Source organism: Chondrus crispus, genomic scaffold, assembly GCF_000350225.1.
Source record: "Chondrus crispus Stackhouse genomic scaffold, scaffold_47, whole genome shotgun sequence".
Classification (NCBI taxonomy): Eukaryota; Rhodophyta; class Florideophyceae; order Gigartinales; family Gigartinaceae; genus Chondrus; species Chondrus crispus.
Window position 1 is genome coordinate 300,954 of NW_005179373.1, and position 20,906 is coordinate 321,859.

The 20,906-nt window shown below is 46.4% G+C and overlaps 1 protein-coding gene across 1 annotated transcript; it reads right to left on the reverse strand.

Annotated features, from left to right (window-relative positions):
- Positions 1 to 6,993: 6,993 nt before the first annotated feature.
- On the reverse strand, positions 6,994 to 9,292 carry CHC_T00006619001 (hypothetical protein). The gene is made up of 7 exons (XM_005719185.1): positions 9,108 to 9,292; positions 8,882 to 9,021; positions 8,311 to 8,710; positions 8,193 to 8,241; positions 7,550 to 7,923; positions 7,247 to 7,403; positions 6,994 to 7,122 (listed from the first exon to the last, which is right to left on the reverse strand). Exons 1-7 carry the CDS (start codon positions 9,290 to 9,292, stop codon positions 6,994 to 6,996), a joined length of 1,434 nt encoding a protein of 477 aa, XP_005719242.1.
- Positions 9,293 to 20,906: the final 11,614 nt, after the last annotated feature.

The following is a 20,906-nucleotide window of genomic DNA, read 5'->3' on the forward strand; positions in this document are numbered from 1 at the left end:
ACTTCGACCAAGGCGACATTCAACTCCGACAACTTGGGTTACCTTTACTGACTCGTGAGTCAGAGGGCTAAGGTATATATCGCCCAGCCGGAGCCACTACAGTAGCTCGCGGCGCTAGATCCGAGATCTAATCTAATGTCAGCAAAATTAATACTAACTAATTAACTAAATAAAATTAAATAATTAAAAATTAAAACTGTGCAATTATTCACACGTGTGTCCCCCAACCCGGACTACTTGTCATACCCCATTAATTTCCTTTCTTTTCACCCCCCTGTAGAGCCCGTTATTGCACCACACTATTAAAGCTTCTGTCTACAGAGAAAGCTACTCAGGCCGTATTGCTGCAGTGTACAGCAACGACCCTGTCAGATTCGGAGCACACCAGTACTGCTTCATTCCGAAGAATAGCTTCAGGCATACATTTGATAGTGCTGCAGTCGAAACATTTCAGCTCATCTTCGACAATAGAGTCGCTCGTCCAGAAGGCGAGGGTGGTGGATACTTTTTGCGTAATCCATCGACGCAGGAAAAGGCACTATCAAATATTGCTGTACTTAAAGTTGTGCAGTTACTGGGGAGGCTGTGCCAATGCACAGTGTTTCAGGCAGAAAACCCAGGTTGGTTCTTGGCCAGGGCATTTAAATTTACGTCAAGAACTGCCAGCAACTTTATTGGTGCTATTGCCCGGATTTATACTTCGAGTATATCTGGTTTATCTTACCAACTCCGTGGCGCCACACTACGGGCTGGAACACAACCTCTCACAAATGACATCAAAATGCTTGAGGAAGAGTTGATGATAAAATGGAAGGGCATGGCGGCAACTATTGGAATTTCCAATCGTGATAGAGATCTTGAGATCACGATCTGCACAGCTGAACGCTTCATGTCAGCAACAACCACTAGTTTAGCCCAAATGCGCAAGGAGGAGATACTTTCTTTATTGAACTCTGTAGGCAGGCGGGAGCGAGTTTCTTTACGCAAGAACGAACTAATAACTAGATGTATCGAACATCAGAACTGCGTTCGTCGAGGGGAGATATTTTTGCCTGTTCGGAATTTAGCACCTGAGAATGAGATGACACTGTACAATAACAAGGCGTTCAAGCTGAAAAACGAGCTTTTAAAAGCCTCTTTAGAGTCCTGGGCAATGAAGCCCCTGGTTTCCACCGCAGGGATGAAAGAAGGTACCCTGAATGAGATGCAAGTGTTCAGGGCCTTACCACATTTTTTCCAAGCGAACGAAGCATCAAATATCACTGCAGGTCAGTCTATAAATTACTGTGAGAGGGACTCATACACAGTAGAGTATATCAGGAGTGTAGGCCTAATAGGCTCATCAAGCTCTGACATGATGGCCGATAGCCCAGATGGGATCCTGGGCTATTCGGACAATTTTGAAGCACACGTGGCCTCAATTGAGGTTAAAACTATGACCACTCCAAACCGGATTCGCAATGCTAAAGATATAAGAGGAAGGTTTCCCACTCCAAACACGATTCGCAATGCCAAAGATATAAGAGAAAGGTTTCCCACTTTCTCTATCTTAACGAATATTGGCAGGAGCGATCGCTCCTGGAAAGTACTTATTCACGCCGTCGAGGGCGTGGATAAGTACTTTCGTGAACTTGTGCCCACGACTGCCTATCGGTTTCAATGTATTCATCACGCTGCTACCCTCGGCATATCTAAAGTTCTATTCATAGTGGCGAAGGGTAGCAGTGGGGGAGTGGGTGAGGTGATATATGCAGTTCTTTTGTATATTTCGGAACAACTACGAAACTATTACCTCATGTTCATGGACGCAGTGCGTGTGAGTGCATTTTCTTGGGTAGGAAGGGAAGCCAATATCATTCCAGCAGAATACAACAGTATACTATCCACCAGTCATGCGTCTTATATGCATACTTGGGCCCCATTTTATAGTCTCTGCCAGACCTACAAAGACAGGGTCCAACAACACGGCCCCCTTCCTCCGAGCAGAATGATAAGGTCCATATGGCTTGTATATTGGAACGCCTTAAAAGGCGGTGTAGACGAGTTTAGCAGGTCCCTTACAACCCTAGCATACACTAACACCAGGGAACATCCTATTGTCAGCATTATAGGACGGCTTTTACGTGCTCAGGTTGCTAACGCAGCCGTAGTTCATCGCCTTCGAATTGGAAGGGATGAAGAGAAGCTGCCACCTGTAATGACGGAATACTCTAGGGGTGAAGGGTATAAAAATCTCCGCCATACTGTAACCGGATGTGAAACGTTTCGAGCATTTGCGCAAGGCCTTGCGGCAGAGTACAAGCTTGAACAAAAAACATGTGTTGGCTCGTATGGTAATGGTAGTCGCTGCCAGAGCCTAGAGTCAGGGAACGGAGGTTGGCGCGAAGCACAAACTGAAGTTGTAAGAGCCCTCTATCCCACATCGGCAGTTAAGAAGTATAACTGCATTGCAGATGCACGTCGCCGGCTTAATAGTGACCTTTCGCCTGAACAGGTTATAGGAAGAGCTACCTACTGCAGTCTATGATCGTACTCTGAAACAATATCGATTCGGAACAGGAAGTTCCAAAACAAAGGAGGTTCAAAAATGCCACAGTGGTGTAGTTGTTGTCGTCAGCCAGTCTGTTCGAGATGTTAGGAGACATGGCACACAGAGAGAAAATTGGTGCGAGCATCAATTCCTAGCCATGAATTAATTATTCTGAGAGAGGAAGCACGTCAGTCTTGCAGCTGAACATGAAACTTTCTAATACTTAAACAGCCCGGTCCCCCGCCCTCATCCAACCCCCATTCACGACTTCAACACCCACATATACGTCGTCCGCTTCAACTTTCTCATCCATTCTGCGCACTCATTATTGGCACTCCCACCCCCACATCCGTACCTTCTCACAGCTTCGCCGTGCACCCCCACCCCCGCACACGCCCGTCCTCCCCCACAGCCGTACCTTCTCAAAGCTTCGCGCTGCACTCCCCCCCGCACACGCCCCCCCCACAGCCGTACCTTCTCACAGCTTCGCCGTGACTTTCTTCTTAAGAAGTCGTAGAGCGTCTCTTCGATGTTCTGTATTCTACGAATTAGTAGATTCTGTTCACGTACAGAGAAATGGAGAGAAACTACTTCGGTTTGGAGACGTTCTCCACCGATTTGGAGAACATTTTGGAGAACATTTGAAAAATGTTCTCCACTTTTCTCTTTAACGTAAAATAACTCCAGTTGTATTCATCTGTTGAAAACGATTTTACGATAGCTGGAAAGAGGGTCTCTGGGAAAACGTTTTCCGAGTCTCACAAAGAAGCCTAGCGCCGAAGCGAGCTCGTAGTATGCAATAAAATGATTTTTGAGGTCTTTAGGAATATTCTATTTTCGAGCACAGGAATATATTAGATTTAGAATTAGATCTAACACTGTAAGGTACGGACGTTACAGCGTGCCCGCGCGCATACATTACAGCGCGCGCGCATCAACACGTGTACCCCACGTGTAGCACACGTGTGCTGTCAGCCCCGACGGCTGACAGAGTTGCAGTGCGGGCCGGCCCGCACTTTCTACAGTAAGCCGATCACAGTACAGTCCGTACTGTACTGTAGACGATTAATGAACTTGTACAATAAATATAGGGAGAGACCGCGGGCGGAGGGGGGCCAGGCTAGGCAACCTTCCACCGACGGTCTACCTCCCAGCTTACTCTTAACTTGCGCCCGACCGACCGGCGTCTCTTAAGTGGCCACCGCGCGGGTAGTGGACGCTCGCGACCATCTGCGAGCTCGGATCCGCCTCCGCCCGTCAGTACCGGATCGTCAACCGGTACTGCTCCGGGGCGTCGAAGCGTTGATCCGCTCGCCTACTCGCGCGTCCCGGCCGACACCGCTCTACCACCCGCTACCGGCCCGTGCCAGGTGGCGTGGGTCCAAGACCCTCGGTACCGCCGATCCAGGGTCTTCGCGCCGAACGCCGCAAACACCCCTCCTCCGTGTGTGGGTGTTTATGCCACACGGCCCTTTTGTTGTTGAGGTGGCGAGGTGCGAGGGGATGGACCACGGGTCGTACGCGATTGGATTGGAGGGAAGATGCCCGTTCTTCTGCCCCAGAAGGAGGCCGAGTGACAAAGGTTGTCAGGGCGCCCCATGATGCAGCGGTGCGCCACCACCGAGGGCGAGACTGTGGAGGGCACAAGCTGCGTTGGCAAAGCGGAGGGAGGCAGGGATGAAGATTGGGGTGACGGAAGGGGGCGTTGCCGACGAGGGCAGGGAAGCCGTTAATGGAGGTGAGTGGATGCGGAGGAAGAGCTAGCGTGGGGGACGTTTTGTGGGGCAGGTGAACGAGAGGTTGTGTTTGGGAGAGTTGGGGGGACCTGAGGGATTGTAATATGGAACAGGTGAAGGGGGGTTTTATGGAGCAGGTGAGCGTGAGTATGCGTGGAACAGGTGAGCAGGAGGTTGTGTGGGGCAGGTGAGCAGGAGGTTGTATGAAGAGAAGCGTAAGGTTGTGTGGGGAGAAGCAGAAACTTTTGGTAAGGAAAGAAAAGACGAGTTGAGTTTTAAGGTTGATGTTTGGCAGGCTGCAGTATGCATCTAAAGCCATCAGATCCACACCACATGCAGACTTTGGAATTAGGGTGAGGGCCCCCATTCACGATCGAGATGCCCAGCCTTGTCTTCCAGTTACAATTTCTTGAGCTTATTGAGAGCCTTTTACGCGGGTGACTCATGAGTTGCGGTCAATGTATATCCATGATCTACGTCCTTCCACACGCGCTTCGCTAATCTGTCTTTGGCGCTGCGAAGCTGGCAGTCGATGTAGAACACCGTCTTGATTTACAGAGGGAATCGAGCTATATCGTGTGAAAGCTCTCCCTATTTACCCATCCCACATCCGTGTCACCCTCAGTTCGACCCCTACCAATTTCCCCCACATCATTTATCGTTCTTGATCAACAACAAGTATTCGAGTACGACCGATCGTAGTTCACACAGCTGTGCGCCGGGAAATAAAATGGAAGACCTCATTCATCACCTAACTGTATTGTGCCATGTTTAACCTGTAACCTTGTACGAAATAGCTTGACCTCACAATTACCATCAACAATAACTCTACGGTGGCGTAGTCAAGTGTTTATTGTGGTTGCTTGCAAGGCTGAGAGGCATCTTCCCTTCGAGTATGGTTTCCCCACGTTCTTACTGCGGCTGTGTGCACGCCTGGCCGAGGTACTGGCCGCTCCGAAATCGACCGTTTCCGCTTTAATGTACCCCTCCCGCCGTTCAGGCGGGCAACAAACGGATTGGACAAATCAGCTGGGCCGCCTCCCCCTGCAACATCATAATTAATAGTGTGAACGAGGGGGATGCTGGCGGGCGTGAGATTGCGACCGCAGCTCAGCTCTTCTAACCGAGCGCGGAGGTAATCTGTAAAAGAAAATAACGCGGAGGGCCCTAGCTGGAAGGCAGCACGGAACATCTTGTAAAATGTGGCCTTAGCGTTTGCCCGCGGAAAAGGCGGAAACGGGAACGGCGGGGACGGGAAGGCGGGATCGGTAGGAACCACCCGTAGGGTCCGCGGATACGGGTATGCCAGAGACAGAACAGTATGGACCGCAGGTATGGCGGGAACAAGATGACAGAAAAGTGGGAACCGAATTGCGGGAACGGCGAGAACTGGACGACAGGACGAGGCGACGGTGGGTACGGGTACGGTGGGGACGGGGGACGGCAGATGAAGTGAGGGGACGGGACGGAGGGCGTGGGGCTTTGATGGGGTGAGGGTCTGGTGCGCGCCTTTTTTGAAAAAGGGCGTGCACTGCGGGTGCTGGATGGTCACGCCCCTGCGTCACGGCCTACAACAGGGATGAATGGAGATTTGGTGGCATAAAGTTAGAAAATAGTTACTTTCTCAGGACAGCTCATCACTAAATAGGAGACGACGGTCAGCTATTGGTCAGAGGGTATCATTCTCATACTCCAGACCTTGATATGAGAAATAGGGGACGAGCCAATCAACGGCCGTAAAAAAGGGGGACGAGCCATTCATACATTGCGAAATGTTCGAAATGCACCGTGTTGCGCAACCTCACACGACTCGTGTAGTAGGACTCACTTTCACGTGCCTGGTGGACACGCGGACAAGGTTTTGGATTGTTTTGACTTACTTTCAAAGTTTCGGATGGTTTTGGGGTTTTGACTTAGAGGTTCTAATTGACGCTCTGTCTTAGTCCGCTTTGGAGGCTTCGATGGTTAGTCGGTTGTTGTGCGTGCCTCTCCAACTCCCCGTCGCTCCGTCCGGGACCTTTATAGAACTTTAGAACGTAGCTACTCTACAGGTAGAATTGCCTAGACTACACTAAAATCAAACTTTTCCATTAAAAACCCTACTAAAATGCCTCTTCTGGCCATGTTCTCACTCCTCCACCCGTCTCACCATGGTCCTCGTCGCCTGCAGGATCCCCTTCGGATCCTGCTGGCGCTGACCGTGTCACACGGACGACGGTCGTCCTCGGGGACTCTTTTTGCTATAGAGTCCCCATTTCTTTACAAAGAGGACGACCTCTCGGTCATGGTGAGCTCTGTGGTGACGTGTACTGTACTGTACACGTCACGTACAGTACGCCCCTGTCCCGCTCAGCTCTTAATTACAGTCTAAAGTTTACTGTCAAGAGGCTGAGCTGGACCCGATCTTTACAACTCCTCCCCTTTCAAGACATTATTCGTCCGCGAATAAGTGATCGTTGTACGTTTGAATGAGGTCTGGTGTGATTGCAGGGTCGTCTTTGTCTATCCATGTGTCGTCAATTGGATTGGTGTTCCTGCAGTGCACAAGGAACTGTACTTTTCCGTCGTATATGCGATGAGTCATAATTCATTCAATGAGTTTCTTGTCTGCAGTTGTATGGATCTTGAACTTGGTTGGTTCTTGTTGTCTGTTCGGGTCTTCTTGGTATGGTTTCAAAAGCGATATGTGAAATGTTGCATGAATATTTCGGTATTGCAACAGTAGTTCTAATTGGTATGCACACTTGCTAGGACTTCCAATACTGTGAATGGTCCGATGTATTTCGGAGCGAATTTCTTGGTTCTACCTGGATTGATTGGTAGATTCTTGGTTGATAGCATAACTTTGTCGCCTATCTTGAATGTTAATTGTTTTCGATGTTTATTAATTGTGTCGGGGTTTCTTGCGTTGGTTTGGTTGAATGATTCTTTTGCGAGTTTAGTTGCAGTGTCGAGTTCCTGAAGAAAACGATCTGCAGACGTGTTTCTTGAGTGCATTTTCGCTTATATCTGAATGAATTATATCAGATATTGCGAAAGGGTGTTGACCGTACTCCAAAAAGAATGGTGTTTGGCGAGTAGTATCGTTGACATGATTGTTGTAAGCAAATTCTACTCCTGGTAAATATTTTCCCAGTCTTTCCGAGTGTAGCTTACATAACAGCGTAGAATTTTCTGAAGTGTGCGAAATGCTCTTTCAGACTGTCCATCAGTCTGTGCGTGAAATGATGTTGAGAACTTAAGTTTAACTTTAGGCATCTTCATGAGTTCAGTCCAGAAGGACCCGAATCTTGTATCTCGATCTGATATTATTTTTCGCAGTAGTCCATGGTGTTTGTTTATTTCTTTGCAGAACGTTGTTGCTATGGTTTTGGCGCTGTTGTCCGATCGGAGTGGTATAAAGTGTGTTCTTTTTGATAGTTTATCTACAACGACCATAATTGCGGTTTTACCGTCCATTGTTTTAGGTAAATCGAATATGAAGTCCATTGAAATGACTTCCCATTTCTTAGTTGGAGGTGGAAACGGTCTTAGGTTTCCAAGTTGGTTCTGAGTTGAGCTCTTTGCCTCTTGGCATTGAAGGCATTTTTCACGTAATTGTGGATATCTTTCGTCATAGTTGGCTAATAATAATGCCTTGATATAAGTGAAGCCGTTCTATTACTTCTTCTATGCGATCCAAATAATTATTCGTGGTTATCTTGTAATATGATCCTTCGGAGTTCTCCTTTTGGTATGCATAGCGTTTTGCCGAAATACAACCGTTGTCCCGTTTTTGTACAGGGCTCTACTGGATCCTGGAATTTTTCTTTGAACAATTCGTCGTTCTCATAGACTTCTTGTAGATTCCGTAATGTTTCTTGGCTTACATTCACCATTGTGAATGCCATTAACTGCTTTACTCTATTTTATGATGTATGATGTACTTCTTTATATTGTCGAGATAGTGCATCAGCTACGACGTTTGATTTTCCCCTGATTTAATCAATAGAATAGTCGAATTCTTGCATGAATTCAACCCATCTTGCTTGTCTTCCAGATAACGTTTTCTGTGTATCCAGATATTTTAACGGATGATGATCATTCATGATCTTGAATTTAGAACCATGTAAGTATGGTCTCCTCGTATGCAGGGCATAGATGATAGCTAAGAGCTCTCGCTCATGCGTACTGTATCCTTGCTCTGCTGGGTTCAGTTTTCTAGAAGCGTATGCCACAGGTCGACATGCGGATTCGTCGGTTTGGGTCAGCACCGCTTCGACACCTGTTTGAGATGCGTCTGCAGTTAGTTGATATGGCAGATTTGGATCTGCACATCTTAGCACTGGTGCTTCTGTTAATCGCTGCTTTAGCTCCTGAAATGCTAAAGCTTGCGGCTTTTCCCATTTCAAGGGATTATTTTTTCGAATAAGGTTTGAAAGAGGGGTCGCAATTGTTGCAAAGTCTTTTACAAACCTTCTGTAGTAATTACAAAATCCTATAAAGCTTTGCACTTGTGTTACGTTTTGTGGCGCTTCCCAGTTCTTCACTGCTTCAATTTTCTTTGGGTTTACTTGAATACCGTCTTTGCTAATGATGTGTCCTAGGTATTCAATGTTTTGATATAGAAGTTCACATTTTGATAGCGTCCCATACAGCTTGTGTTCTCTCAATAGGATTAATACTGTTTTGAGGTGTTTCACGTGCTCTTCTTTCGTTTTGCTGTAAACAAGTATATCGTCAAGATATACAAGAACAAATGTATCTAAAAAGAGCCTAAATGTGTTGTTCATTAATGTTTAAAACATCCAGGTGCTCCTGTTAAGTCGAATGGAGTCACCAAGTATTCGTATTGTCCGTACCTCGTCCTAAAAGCAGTTTTCTCTATGTCTGAGTCTTTCAGCCTTATTTGATGATATCCAGATCTAGGATCCAGCGTCGAGAAGTATTTAGCTTTACCGACTTGATCCCATACTTCATCAATTCTTGGTAATGGAACCTGGTTTTTATCGTTTTTTTTGTTCAATGCTCTGTAATCTATAAACATTCGGAGAGTTCCATCTTTTTTAGGTGTAAATAGTACTGGACTTCCCCAAGGGCTTATGCTTGGTCTGATAAATCCTAGGGATAGAGCCTCTTCAATCTTTTTTCATTTCTTCAAGTTCTTTTCTTGAGAGCTTATAGATTGGCCCCATCTTGGGTTTTGCACCTTCTCCAAATCTATACTCATTTCTACCGATTGTTTTGGCGGTAGTCCATGCCGTAACTCTTTGGAAACACATCTTTGTATTCTTCCATCATACCCTTTAATTCTTCATTTTTAAGCTCTTCACGACCTTCCCCTGTTCTTTTTTCTTCACTGTTTTTAATACTACATGATATATCATACTCTTTTGCTTTTTTGCTAGTCTCACGAGCTGCTTACTCGTCAACATGAATGTAGGGTGGGATTCCCCATGTTGAAGAGCCTCTGCGTCCAGAGTTATTACTCCAGATCCTTCTTTGAGAAGCATACGGTTATCTTTCCAGTTGATTATTGGGTTGGCTTCAGATAGCCACGCCTTGCCTAAGACTAAGTCGTAGGCGATCCAGTCCACTACGTATGGCCGTACGTTGATGGTAGCTTCTCCAATCCGTATGTTTAGATTCTCGCAACACCGTTCCGTTGGAACTAGTGTTCGGTCCCATAGTTCTGCATTGAGACTTGTTTTCTCTCCTTTCATTTTCAATTTTTCTGCATATTTCTTTGAGATTACGATCCCCTCTCACCCACTATCCACAAGGATGTTACATGAGAAGTTGGCGGTACTACAATGTACCCCTCCCATGTAAACCAGTAGGCTTTGTCTCTGTGATTTTCTCCTTTTCCTGTATGGTGAAAATGCACATAGTTCCACAGTACTATTTTCTCTACTTGATATCTCCGACCTAAGGTCTCCTTTATGTGCTTTTTGTATTTTCTGGTTTTTGTGTTTTTTGATTTGTTTTTATGGAAGTAGGCAATTTTACAAGTTTCCACTGATGTGCCGAGACCCTTCAGTGGAACTGCTAGTTTTTATGAGGATATGACTTGTTGTTCATGAAAGGCTTGTTGTAATGGTTACGCGCTATGCAGTTTGATTTTGCACATACGAAACATAACCTGTTTTCGATTCTCCGCTTTTTCTCTTCGTACGAGAGTGTATTGCTTTTCTGATAAGGATTGTTTCCTATCTGCATTGGTGTTGGTCCGCCGATAAAGTTTGAAGTAGTCCTACTCATTCCAAAGAATCCTTGGTTGTTTGTGTAGTGACTGTCAAGTCTTTCTGCGATTTTCATTGCCTCTTGTAACGACGAGCTCGTGGCAGAACCCTAGGGTTCTGCCCTTTATACTTCAACACGTGTTCGAGTTTTCAGTCCTTGGTTGTAATGGAATATTTGTTCAGCCATAGTCATTGATGGAATTTGCAGTAGCCATTTTGAGAATTCCCTGTTGTATTCAGCCACTTGGGTTAGTTTACCCATCTGTTCTATATTGCTAAGTGTTTTCCTGGCGGTAAGCTCCCTGTTTACTGGTTCGAGGTAGCTAAGGATCTCTCTTTGGAAGACCTCATATGTCTGTAGCGGCGTGCTGTTCAGAGTGACTAGTTCCCACCATTGTAATCTTGCTCCTCCCATATAGCTCACTGCGTCCTTGATACGGTTGATGTCGTTGGGTACATTTGGTTGCGTTGAAAATATGTTGTCTAAACTTTTAAGCCAGCTTCGCACGTTTAGATCTGTAAACTTTTCCGGTTTACTTGTTTTTAGTCTTTCAATGTGTATTCCACTTTGATTCATACCAGCTGTAGTTTGGTTTGTTATTCTAACCTGGTTATGTAGTTGTTGGTTTTCTTGGATAGTCTGAGCTACTTGCCCCTGTAATGCAGCGATCTGTTGTTGCATTTGGGCCAATGCATTTTCGGTGTCCATTATTAATAACAATGGTAATATTGCAAGGTTACTGTGTCTGTGAATTAATTAGTGTGTAAGCACTTTTTGTTTTCAACTCAAACAAATTTTTTTATTACTAGGCGCTGAGAGTACTTCTTGTAATGGGAAATGGTTTTCACAATCTATTTGGCCGATACCTTGGGGGGGTTGGCAATAGTGTGCCAGCGGTTGATAGAGCCTTTCTGAGATGCCAAGTGGACCAGGCGGAGCTGTTCGGATTTGCACCATATATGCCCAGGGTCGCCCCTTTGGACGTTATAAAGTAACATATTACTGTAATTAGTATGACAAAGCTCACACTTAAAATTAAATATTTTTTGTACTCCTTCTCCAAATACTGTACCGCATTATTAAATCCCCGTGCATTAATAAATGCCTTAATGTGGTCCTCTGTTAAGTTATGCTCGTGCCACGCCTGACGTGTAGGCTTACACGTATTGCCCGCTGAACACTTGGTCCCACTTCGCCGTGCGGATTAGGTCAATGGTTGGCCCGCGGTCCAATTCTTGGCCCTCGAGCCCCGCGATAAAATTAACTTCGTTTTTTAGTACTGTACTCTCCGGCACCGTAGAAACATGCACTACTTTAGCTTCCTCGAGAGAGGGGCTCTTTTCTTTTTCGACACGTGTCACCGTTGTGACTTCTGTGACTTCAGCCTCGTCGGCCTTACTGTCAGCCTCTGGCTTACACCCTGTAAATGTAATAGGAAAATAGCGGTTAAAACGCGGTTAGCGATGCTACCAGAATTCACGTGCCCGATGGACATGCGGACAAGGTTTTGGATTGTTTGACTTACTTTCAAAGTTTCGGTTGGTTTTGGGTTTTTTGACTTAGAGGTTCTAATTAACGCTCTGTCTTAGTCCGGTTGGGGGCTCCGATGGTTAGTCGGTTGTTGTGCGTGCATCTCCAACTCCCGGTCGCTCCGTCGCTCCAAACCGGGACCTTTATAGAACTCTAGAACGTAGCTACTCTACAGGTGGAATAGCCTAGACTACACTAATATCAAACTTTTCCATTAAAAAACCTACTAATATGCTTCTTCTGGCCATGTTCTCACTCCTCCTCCCGTCTCACCATGGTCCTCGTCGCCTGCAGGATCCCCTTCGGATCCTGCTGGCGCTGACCGGGTCGTCCTCCGTGACTCTTTTCGGTATAGAGTTCCCATTTCTTTACAAGAGGACGACCTCTCGGTCATGGTGAGCCCTGTGGTGACGTGTACTGTACTGTACACGTCATGTACAGTACGCCCCTGTCCCGCTCAGCTCTTAACTACAGTCTAAAGTTTACTGTCAAGAGGCTGAGCGGGACCCGGTCTTTACACTCACCCTGCGCAGCTGCAACCACAGAGCAACTTTACAGTGAAGGGGAGTCCCACAACTCCCGAACAAAAAGGCATAAAATTAAAAAACTACTTCTGACTGCAAGGCTATCAATACGTTTTTCCAAGGAGCCACGTGGGAATGACATTGACGACGTCGTCAATGTCATTCCCACGTGGCTCCTGCGTACGCAGAACTGCCTCAGAATTGATATACAGAGTCAGCTCATGACAGTAGAGCTACTGCTGGTAGTCGTCCTGAGCACCAAAACAGGACCCAAAGATCGAACATTTTACTGCAAAAAGTGGATTACAGAATATGAATGAGATATTTTGCCACTGCCACCTCAGCATTGACGTTCGATACTACCGCTCTTTCAAATTGTCTTTAGACGCCGTAACTGAGTTCTGCGCTTTGCGATGAGCCTCCTTCTCCACATGGGACGCAACTGAGGCTCAAAGGCGTCGAACGAAAGACCAGGCAGAGCAGTCGTGTAAAGTGTGCAGATGTACGGCTTGAGCGCGTGCAGCTTCGCGGAAAGTTGCACCGTTTTGAACGATTTGAGCCGCAGCTTCAAGTCTCTGTTCTCGACATTTGGGTGGAGAGGGACGTGTCATAATGGTTTTGGTTGGGGAACCAGGGGGACAAGTCGTTGGGATAGGAACATAGTCCAAGTCGCAGTTAAGTTTTGAATGAGGAGCTGTTTTTGAAGGCCAAAACGGGAGGGATATTTGAAATTGATCTCCGCAGAAAGTCCCCTTTTTCAAAGAAAAGAGGTATTTTGCTGTAATGCGGTCCGTTGAGAACGCTGGTGGGAATAGTTTTTATTTTTATCCCTAAGATTCAAGTGAATCGAACTTAATATCCCTAGTGTTGAATTAATGTACGGTACACCGTACATTAACTTTAACGGTCGATAGTACATCCCTGGGAGTCCTATGGGACCAATCAATCACACAAGCGGACTGGGAAGAGCATCAACGGTACACACACGAAGTATCAGCGAACATGGACCACTACAACATTCTTTTTTGACCGCTGGAAAACTACTACTTGAAGACCATTTTAGAGCCCGCAAATGACTTATGTACGGTACATCGTACATATGGAAATGTTCTATCTACTTCTGCGCATGCCTGAGGACAAAATCGTTCTCACAGACCTCGTATGAGGCCTTGTAGAGTCATCAGAGGGCCCCTTGTGACCTCTCCGGGGTCGCGGAGGTGTCCGAGTCTCACCCACGGAATCAGATATTTCGGACAAACGGTCTGACCTGCCCCGAGTGACACTTATTCTTCCTTTCATTTCACGTTGCTCTAGTCTCTTGTTAGCATGCCACATGTCCCAACAGGACCTTCGCATTCCGTGATACGTCCTTACACACAAATGTGTTTCACATTGAGTGCATTTAAACGATGAACGATGTCCTCTGTAACTGCTACCATTCTTAACATTCATGCCGCATAAGGCACACCACTGCTCTGCTAGCATCTGCTTTTGGCAATGTCCATGAACATGTAGGCGCAATCGCACTCCCTGCACAATGTTAAAAAATACTAGCCGATTGCGTTTCTTTTTCGGGCAAGCTCACGAAGTTGAGCAATCTCACTGTCATTCACGACCACTGTGGGCGACTCCTCTACGTTTTGGAAACTCTGCCGCAAGGTGTCTGCAAATCGAAGCAACTCCGTGCACGCTTCAAAGCAAAAGTGGGAGAGGGACTCCACATTGTTGAGATTCTGCCTGTACAAATTCACATTTTGGAAGCTACAGGGGTTTTCCATTAGATCCGGTCTCTCGCTCATCCTGTATGCGATAAAGGCATTGACAAACAGAGTCTTTAGAGTTTGCCCAACCACTTTCTGTTCCCATTTAAAGGATGCTGATGGACTGCGCATCATGGCACGTGCTTGAGCGCTTCCGTCAACTCCTCCCTTAGTTTTCGAATAAAAACACTGCACACTGTGCTTGAGCAGCTTCAAAGGTACAAAGGGCTGTCGTTACTGTACGCTTGTGTTCAAGGCCTTCCATATTTGTAACCTCGACTTCAGCACTTATTTTATGTCCGCCGCAACGAAGGGCGGGAACTGTTCCGGGCTATCGAAAGCCCAATTTAGTAGACTGTTTCTATTGAGCTCAAGAACTCGTGTTGCTTCTTCTAATATTGCGGAGGGGGCCTTAATTAAAGTGCATGACAGTAGGGCCGCTTCAGAGCATGCAACATAAAGTACGTAGCTGACCCGCAGGACTACCATTTGCTGTATAACCTGTCCTATGTGCGCACGCGGCACTCTGTCTAGAAAAGAGAAAGTTCCCATTTTAACGCAGGGAAGATCAACTGAAGCATTGGAGACTGCAGTGGACTGAGACGATGCAGCAATGCTCGTTTTGATTTCCACGCTGCATACATGCAGCAAAGGATCTGTATCCCCTGTTGTGTTAAATGCCGTCTGATTCAAATCTATGAGCGCCACCCCATCTGGTGAGCATGCCAGCCATCGATACTGCTTATCCCCAAACATACCACATTGAAAAATGGCCCTAACAAAAGGCTTTGATCGTATCTCATTCATGGCGGCGTTCTCCGTCACTGTTCCACGCATCATAGATTCTGTAGAGCGAGAAGTGCTGATCCAACTTGCTGCTAAGAGTTGAAAGCTTTCTGCCATGGTTCACTCATGGAATTCTACATCTGTTACCTCAAGTTGTGATAGAGTTTCTGAGTTATTCAATAAAATTGTTCCAGTCATTGTCCCCGTGATACGGAACTGTCGGAGAACAAACCAATCCGCACACCTCTGGTCTAAAGTTAGAACAACTGTATTATTTAAGCAGTGCGATTCGACCAAGTCCCTGTTGTCATGCGAGGTAGCCGGCGGGACAATCAACGTGCCATCGTTTGCTTTTCTCGTGAATAACAACTCAGACATAGACATTGAGCGCGGAACAGCGACCCAACAATTAATCAATTTGGACAAGCAACTGGGTAGAGACTAAACAAAGCGAAGCGTTTTTGCGAACTTCTTTGTGCCCCTTTCCCTCAGTGCGACAGCTGTGACGCGTGCCATGCGTCAACACAGTGTGTTGATGCCAGTGTCCTCATCTTTGAACACTTTCTCAGCACGCTTGCAAAGGTTACCATTTTCGGATTGTCATCTATTATTAACGCATTTTCCCGATCGTACAGCATAGTAGAGTTTCTGGATTGCATCTGAATGGAGTTACTCGCCCCATCGCTGCGTCGCTCTCATCAATATCCGTCCTTGCAGGATCAAATTGGGAAGCCCCCACGAACAGATGGCACCTCAACAAGTGCTCAGGCATTATAAAAATAAAACCCATTCCTTTCCTAGCTAGACTTGGGATCATGCTCATTTTTCCATAGCCGCTGTCTGCTGTAATCACAAACCCAGAGAGAGATTCTTCGCCCCGAGCATCCACTACTGTGTCGATTAACCTCTCCACATTACATGCTTGTGATTCTCCCCTAAGCCTAAAGCGAACCATTAGGGTCACGCGAAATATGGCATCAGCAAGGGGGTCAACGGAATGCCCTTCTTTGTTGGCTTTCCTTCAACTTATTGTTTTAACTTGATTGTCACTTGCCCTTGTCCCGTACAGGTCGTCGTCGAGGGTAGCAAAAGTATAAGAAGGTGATAAAAAACCTTACAAGACACACCGTATGCTGCCATTTCAAACTCAGAAAGCCGCACTGTCTGATCCCTTTGAGAGCATCAGACATTCTCACCACTACATCCACGTCCTGTCGTGGAGAATGCTAAAATATTTGCGGACAGATAACGCACTAGGGATAATGGCAGTACAGGGCAGTCTAGCTTCTGGAGCAACTCACGGGTCTTCGCTGAATCCGGAGCACTGCGAGAAGAAAAAACAGCGAGGAATGCGTACATGTCTGCGCGGTCTACAGTTCCAAGGCTTGAGTTGGTCATGATAAGTCTTTTGTTTGTCCACAGGCTGCACTTGCGAACCAACTCATCGCAAAACAAAACAACGTAGCTCGACCGGGCGTGATGTAGCTGCCGAACCCTTAATTCCGTTTTCATGCGTTCAAGAGCAACGCGGGAGAATAGGCGTGCGCGTTCTGATAGAACGGAATTTGTAAAGTCGTTTTCGAGCTTAACCGGCTGTTCGGTGACAGATTGAATCCTCCACCCTGCCGTATGCGCAGTACCATCTCTTCTAGCTCGTCCCCCTCTGCCACTTCCGGCCACACGTCCACCAGCTCTTCTCCTTGCCAGCGAGCGTCCTCTTCCAGACCGTCTTCCTCGTGTAGAGCGGGCTTGAGCAGTACACCCAGGCGTTGTTACGGCCAGAGGGGTATCTAGAGCGGCAGAAAGTCTTGCGTTTTCTTCAAAAGTGGTTGCGGGCTGTATAAGCTGATCAAGGGGGATGGAAGGGATCGCAAGTTGCTCTTGCCCACCGTTAGAGCTAGTGGCGGGGGCGAGGGCGGGCTGAGGGAGTGTTGGGTTCATGATCTGTTGTTGCGGTGGTTTAGGAACCTCCAAGAGAGTATGAGTACTACTCCGAAGGTTGGAGAGTTTGCTGGGGGTCCTACTTTGGCTCGAAGGGAGATTTAAGGTGCTTCAAATGGTGACCGAGCTTTTTGAGACACATCATTCTGTCTGTATTGACTTCCAGCAAAAAATGAACACGTGGATGGTTCTCCGCAACCCACGCTTGAAGATTGTTCACTCACAAATGGGATTGCTACACTTGTCTAGAAGTTAAAGTCGTTCAAAGATAGTCCTAAAACGGCCTTTTTGTACGATAGACCGTATATAATTGACATTTCAAAAATTATGAATCGGCAGTTATGTACGGTACACCGTACATTCTAACACTAGGGATATGACAATGATTGTGTTTTCAGAGGTCCATGGCTTGGAAATCACCAATAATTTGAAATGTTCGGAATTTGGGTCATATTCGGTTTTTGGGTTACCCCCCCTTTACGGGATCTGAAATTGACCTTGAACACAGAACGCACACAGTCGCTCCATCAGCCATCAATTTGGTCTTGGGCTGAACAGAGTATGAAGAAAATACACGTGTGCTCCCTGTAGATCTCGACTTATCGTTCGTTGAGGAAGGTGACCTCCCTCTCCCCATGCAAGCTGCGTGATGATTTTTGATCACGCTGGCGATACGTGAAATTTCGTGATTTTGGGTGAATCACGATTACTGCGTGAACATCACTCTGTGCAGCGTGAAGTTCACCTGGTCAATGCGTGAACGTCTTGCTGCAGAATCACGCTGATCACGAAATTGATCACTCTTTTCACGCTCATCACCCAAAACATCTACTTTGTCGCTCAAATCGAGTCAACTGTACCAAGGCTAGCTAATTGCAGATCAGGCCGTGTGAACAAAACTGACAGTTGTGTTGCATACGCAGTGCTCCTCTCGACTTTGATAAACACTATGCGCAAGATTTCTGCGTTTCAGCCGTCCCCAATCCGATCTCAGAGATCGTCGCCATCTGACCACTGCGAAGCACGGGAGAGTTCAACGTTAGCACATAGACCTGATGGCCGAGTCAGTTTATCTGCTGAACGAGTACCAAGAACGGCGTCACACCAAAATATTTTCAGGGATGTTAACACGTCTGATGGTGAAACAATATGTCGTAAGTTGCAATTTGACACTCTATCGGATGTACAACGCGACAGCTCAAGTGATGACAGCAATGCCCGGGATCCAGACTGGTCCTTCACACCGATAATGGAACAAAATGGAAATACGGGTGTCGGGGAGGCCTTTGGCAGTTCCTCAGAAGAATCGGCTTCCTCAGTAGCTGCTTCAGATACAGTTACAAACGCAGAAGTAGTGCACTTGTTTCAAGACCTAGGAACTCCTAGCCACTCCTCGCTTCCGACGTGCACAGTTCCAAACGAACTTGATGAACGAACAGTTGGTACTGAGGATCACTGGTCATCCATTTTTTGTGAGAATGCCGTGCAGCTCTATGGTTCCTCCGAGATGCATTTGATGCAGTCTGAGGCTGTTGAGGATATTCAAAACGAAAGCTCGCTGGAAAGGACTGCAGCGCAAAGAAATGGAGGCCTGTCTTCGTGGAACTATAGCTCAGCATTTGAAAATGTTGAATTAGGTGTGGATTATATGAACAAATCTTTTGCTGAGCGGTTTGTATCTGAAAGCAATATGGTTCTGGACAATGTTCTTAACGAAGTGCTTGTGATATGCGGTATTAGAGGGACAACGTCGTTGACTTCAATAACACGACTTCAACTTTTTGAAATGTTTTTACCGGAGAGCGTACTTCAAAAACTAATTGCACACGTGAACAGAGTGCTAAGAACGACTAAGAAAAATCAGCAACTCTAGCTGAGTTAAAGTGTGCCATTATAACTCATGTATTGGCCACTTCGTATGGTGGCAGTGTTGGGTCATCACTGCTCCTGCGAACAGGGAGTTCTTCTATCAGACGAGAATAACTGGTGACCGGTATATGCAAATATGGTCTGCACTAAGTTGCACATCCAGAAAACGGCAGCGCGTGCAGACATACGGTGAGGGTTGGTCAAATAAGCCTCTTCTTGGAAACGGTTTAATAACTGAACTAGAACAACAATTTGCAGCAGTCAATAGGCGTCTTGTCTATATTCCCGGAAAGACAATATTTAGTCTGGACGATGATCACCAGCGACTCCGTTCGAGAGCAGTAACAGAGCTAACAAATCTTTCGCGAATCAACAATCCCCAGAAAGCTCTTGGTCCAGTCAACAATGCCGTGTGTTCCGCTCTAACGTCAACATTTATTGCAGGTCATTACTCCAGACCCGGTGAAAAAATCATCCACGTTTGGCAGCGCCTCGTCCAATTTATTCAAGGTGCTGCTACGCCTGGATCTAAATCCCCTATGTGTGACGCCATATTTGCTTCAGATCGCGGCTATAACTCGCGAGAGACAATCTCTTTTATCAACGAACGGCTTGGTGCCACTGGCATTGGCACACACAAAAGATCTCTTGACTATCCATTCGTCTTCGGGGACGGACCGGTAAGAAAGAGGCACAAAGGAATGGTAATAAGCGAACGTGGATGCCGGGCTGTATACTCGGCCACTAGGAAGCCCTCATCAAGTCAGGGAAAGCCCGTGCGAGCAGTTGTATACCGTGAGAGCTGCAGTGGAAGAATTGCTGCAGTTTACCATAACAACTCCCGCTTGTTTGGTGCTCGTTTGTTCACCCTCATTCCTAAAGCTGGGTACCAAAACTTTAACACTCCCCAAAATATTCGCAACCTTCACGAGGTATACAGCGCGGCAGGTACTGAGAACATCGCCGGAAGGATCCTGATTCCAACGCGCTCGTCTTCTGGAGACAGGTTTTTTCCTTTTCTGAAAGTGTCCCTGACACTTCAGGAAGTTAATCACTTCACATTACTACAGGCAGAAGACCCAGGCTGGTTTCTTGCGAGAGCTTTTCAGTTCACGTCAAGAACAACGCACACCTTCATATCGTGTATTGCGTCTGACTTCGAGAAAAATGTCGCCGCTCTTTCCTCTGTTATTAGTGGAATGGTCGTGATGGTTGGTGCAACTGCATTACCGCAAGACAATTCACAAACTGAATTACTGATAAAAGAGAAGTAGGATGCCGTTATGGATGGATTGAGAATGCAAAAACGAGCACAACCAAGCGCCACTGCCCAGCAAGCTTCGGTGGATCGAGTCATGACCTGCACTTCTGCGTCCTTTTCAGCGCTTCGAAAGGACGAACTGCTTATTGTACTGGAAAATGTAAGACACCGCCAACCTGTCTCAAATAGAAAGCAACAGCTAATTGATAAGATTATTCAGCTGCAGAGGAATGTGGCAGATGGAACAGAAACTTTAAATATCCAAGAGGCAAGCAATGAAACAGAGTGCGAACAGGAAAAGAAAAGGCTTTGTAACTCTCTCCTTGAAACTTCGTTAAACACATGGTTCATGAAGCCACTTATGAGCACTGCGGGCATGAAGGAGGGAGCATTTAATGAACACCAGATTCTCAAGTCCCTAAAGATGTTCTTTGACAAAAACAAAGTACAGGATGTGACACGAGTCTGTATTGCGGGCGAGCCAAACATTCTAAGTGCACTTGCGTACGATTACAAAATTGAATACTTGCAAACTGTTGGTCTAATTGGCTTCAAGGTAGTGAAGTTAGTTGCTGGGAGCCCTGACGGTGTTGTGGCCATTTCAGATAATAAGGGGGACGTTTGTGTCGCAGCAGTGGAGATACAGACGATGATTGCCGTTAATACGATCGAGAGAGCAATGAAATAGAACTTAGGAGCGAGTACAGTTCTTTGACAGTGCTCCCAAACATTGGTAGTAACCAGACA

What these genes read in the sequence shown, in the direction of transcription:
- CHC_T00006619001 (XM_005719185.1), bottom strand. Translation starts at nt 9,292, where the DNA reads ATGTTTATAGATTACAGAGCATTGAACAAAAAAAACGATAAAAACCAG. An exon ending in TATCTGGATACACAGAAAAC is followed by an intron (nt 8,242 to 8,310) that starts GTTATCTGGAAG and finishes TGATTAAATCAG; the next exon opens with GGGAAAATCAAACGTCGTAG. An exon ending in AAAATGCACTCAAGAAACAC is followed by an intron (nt 7,123 to 7,246) that starts GTCTGCAGATCG and finishes TTAACATTCAAG; the next exon opens with ATAGGCGACAAAGTTATGCT.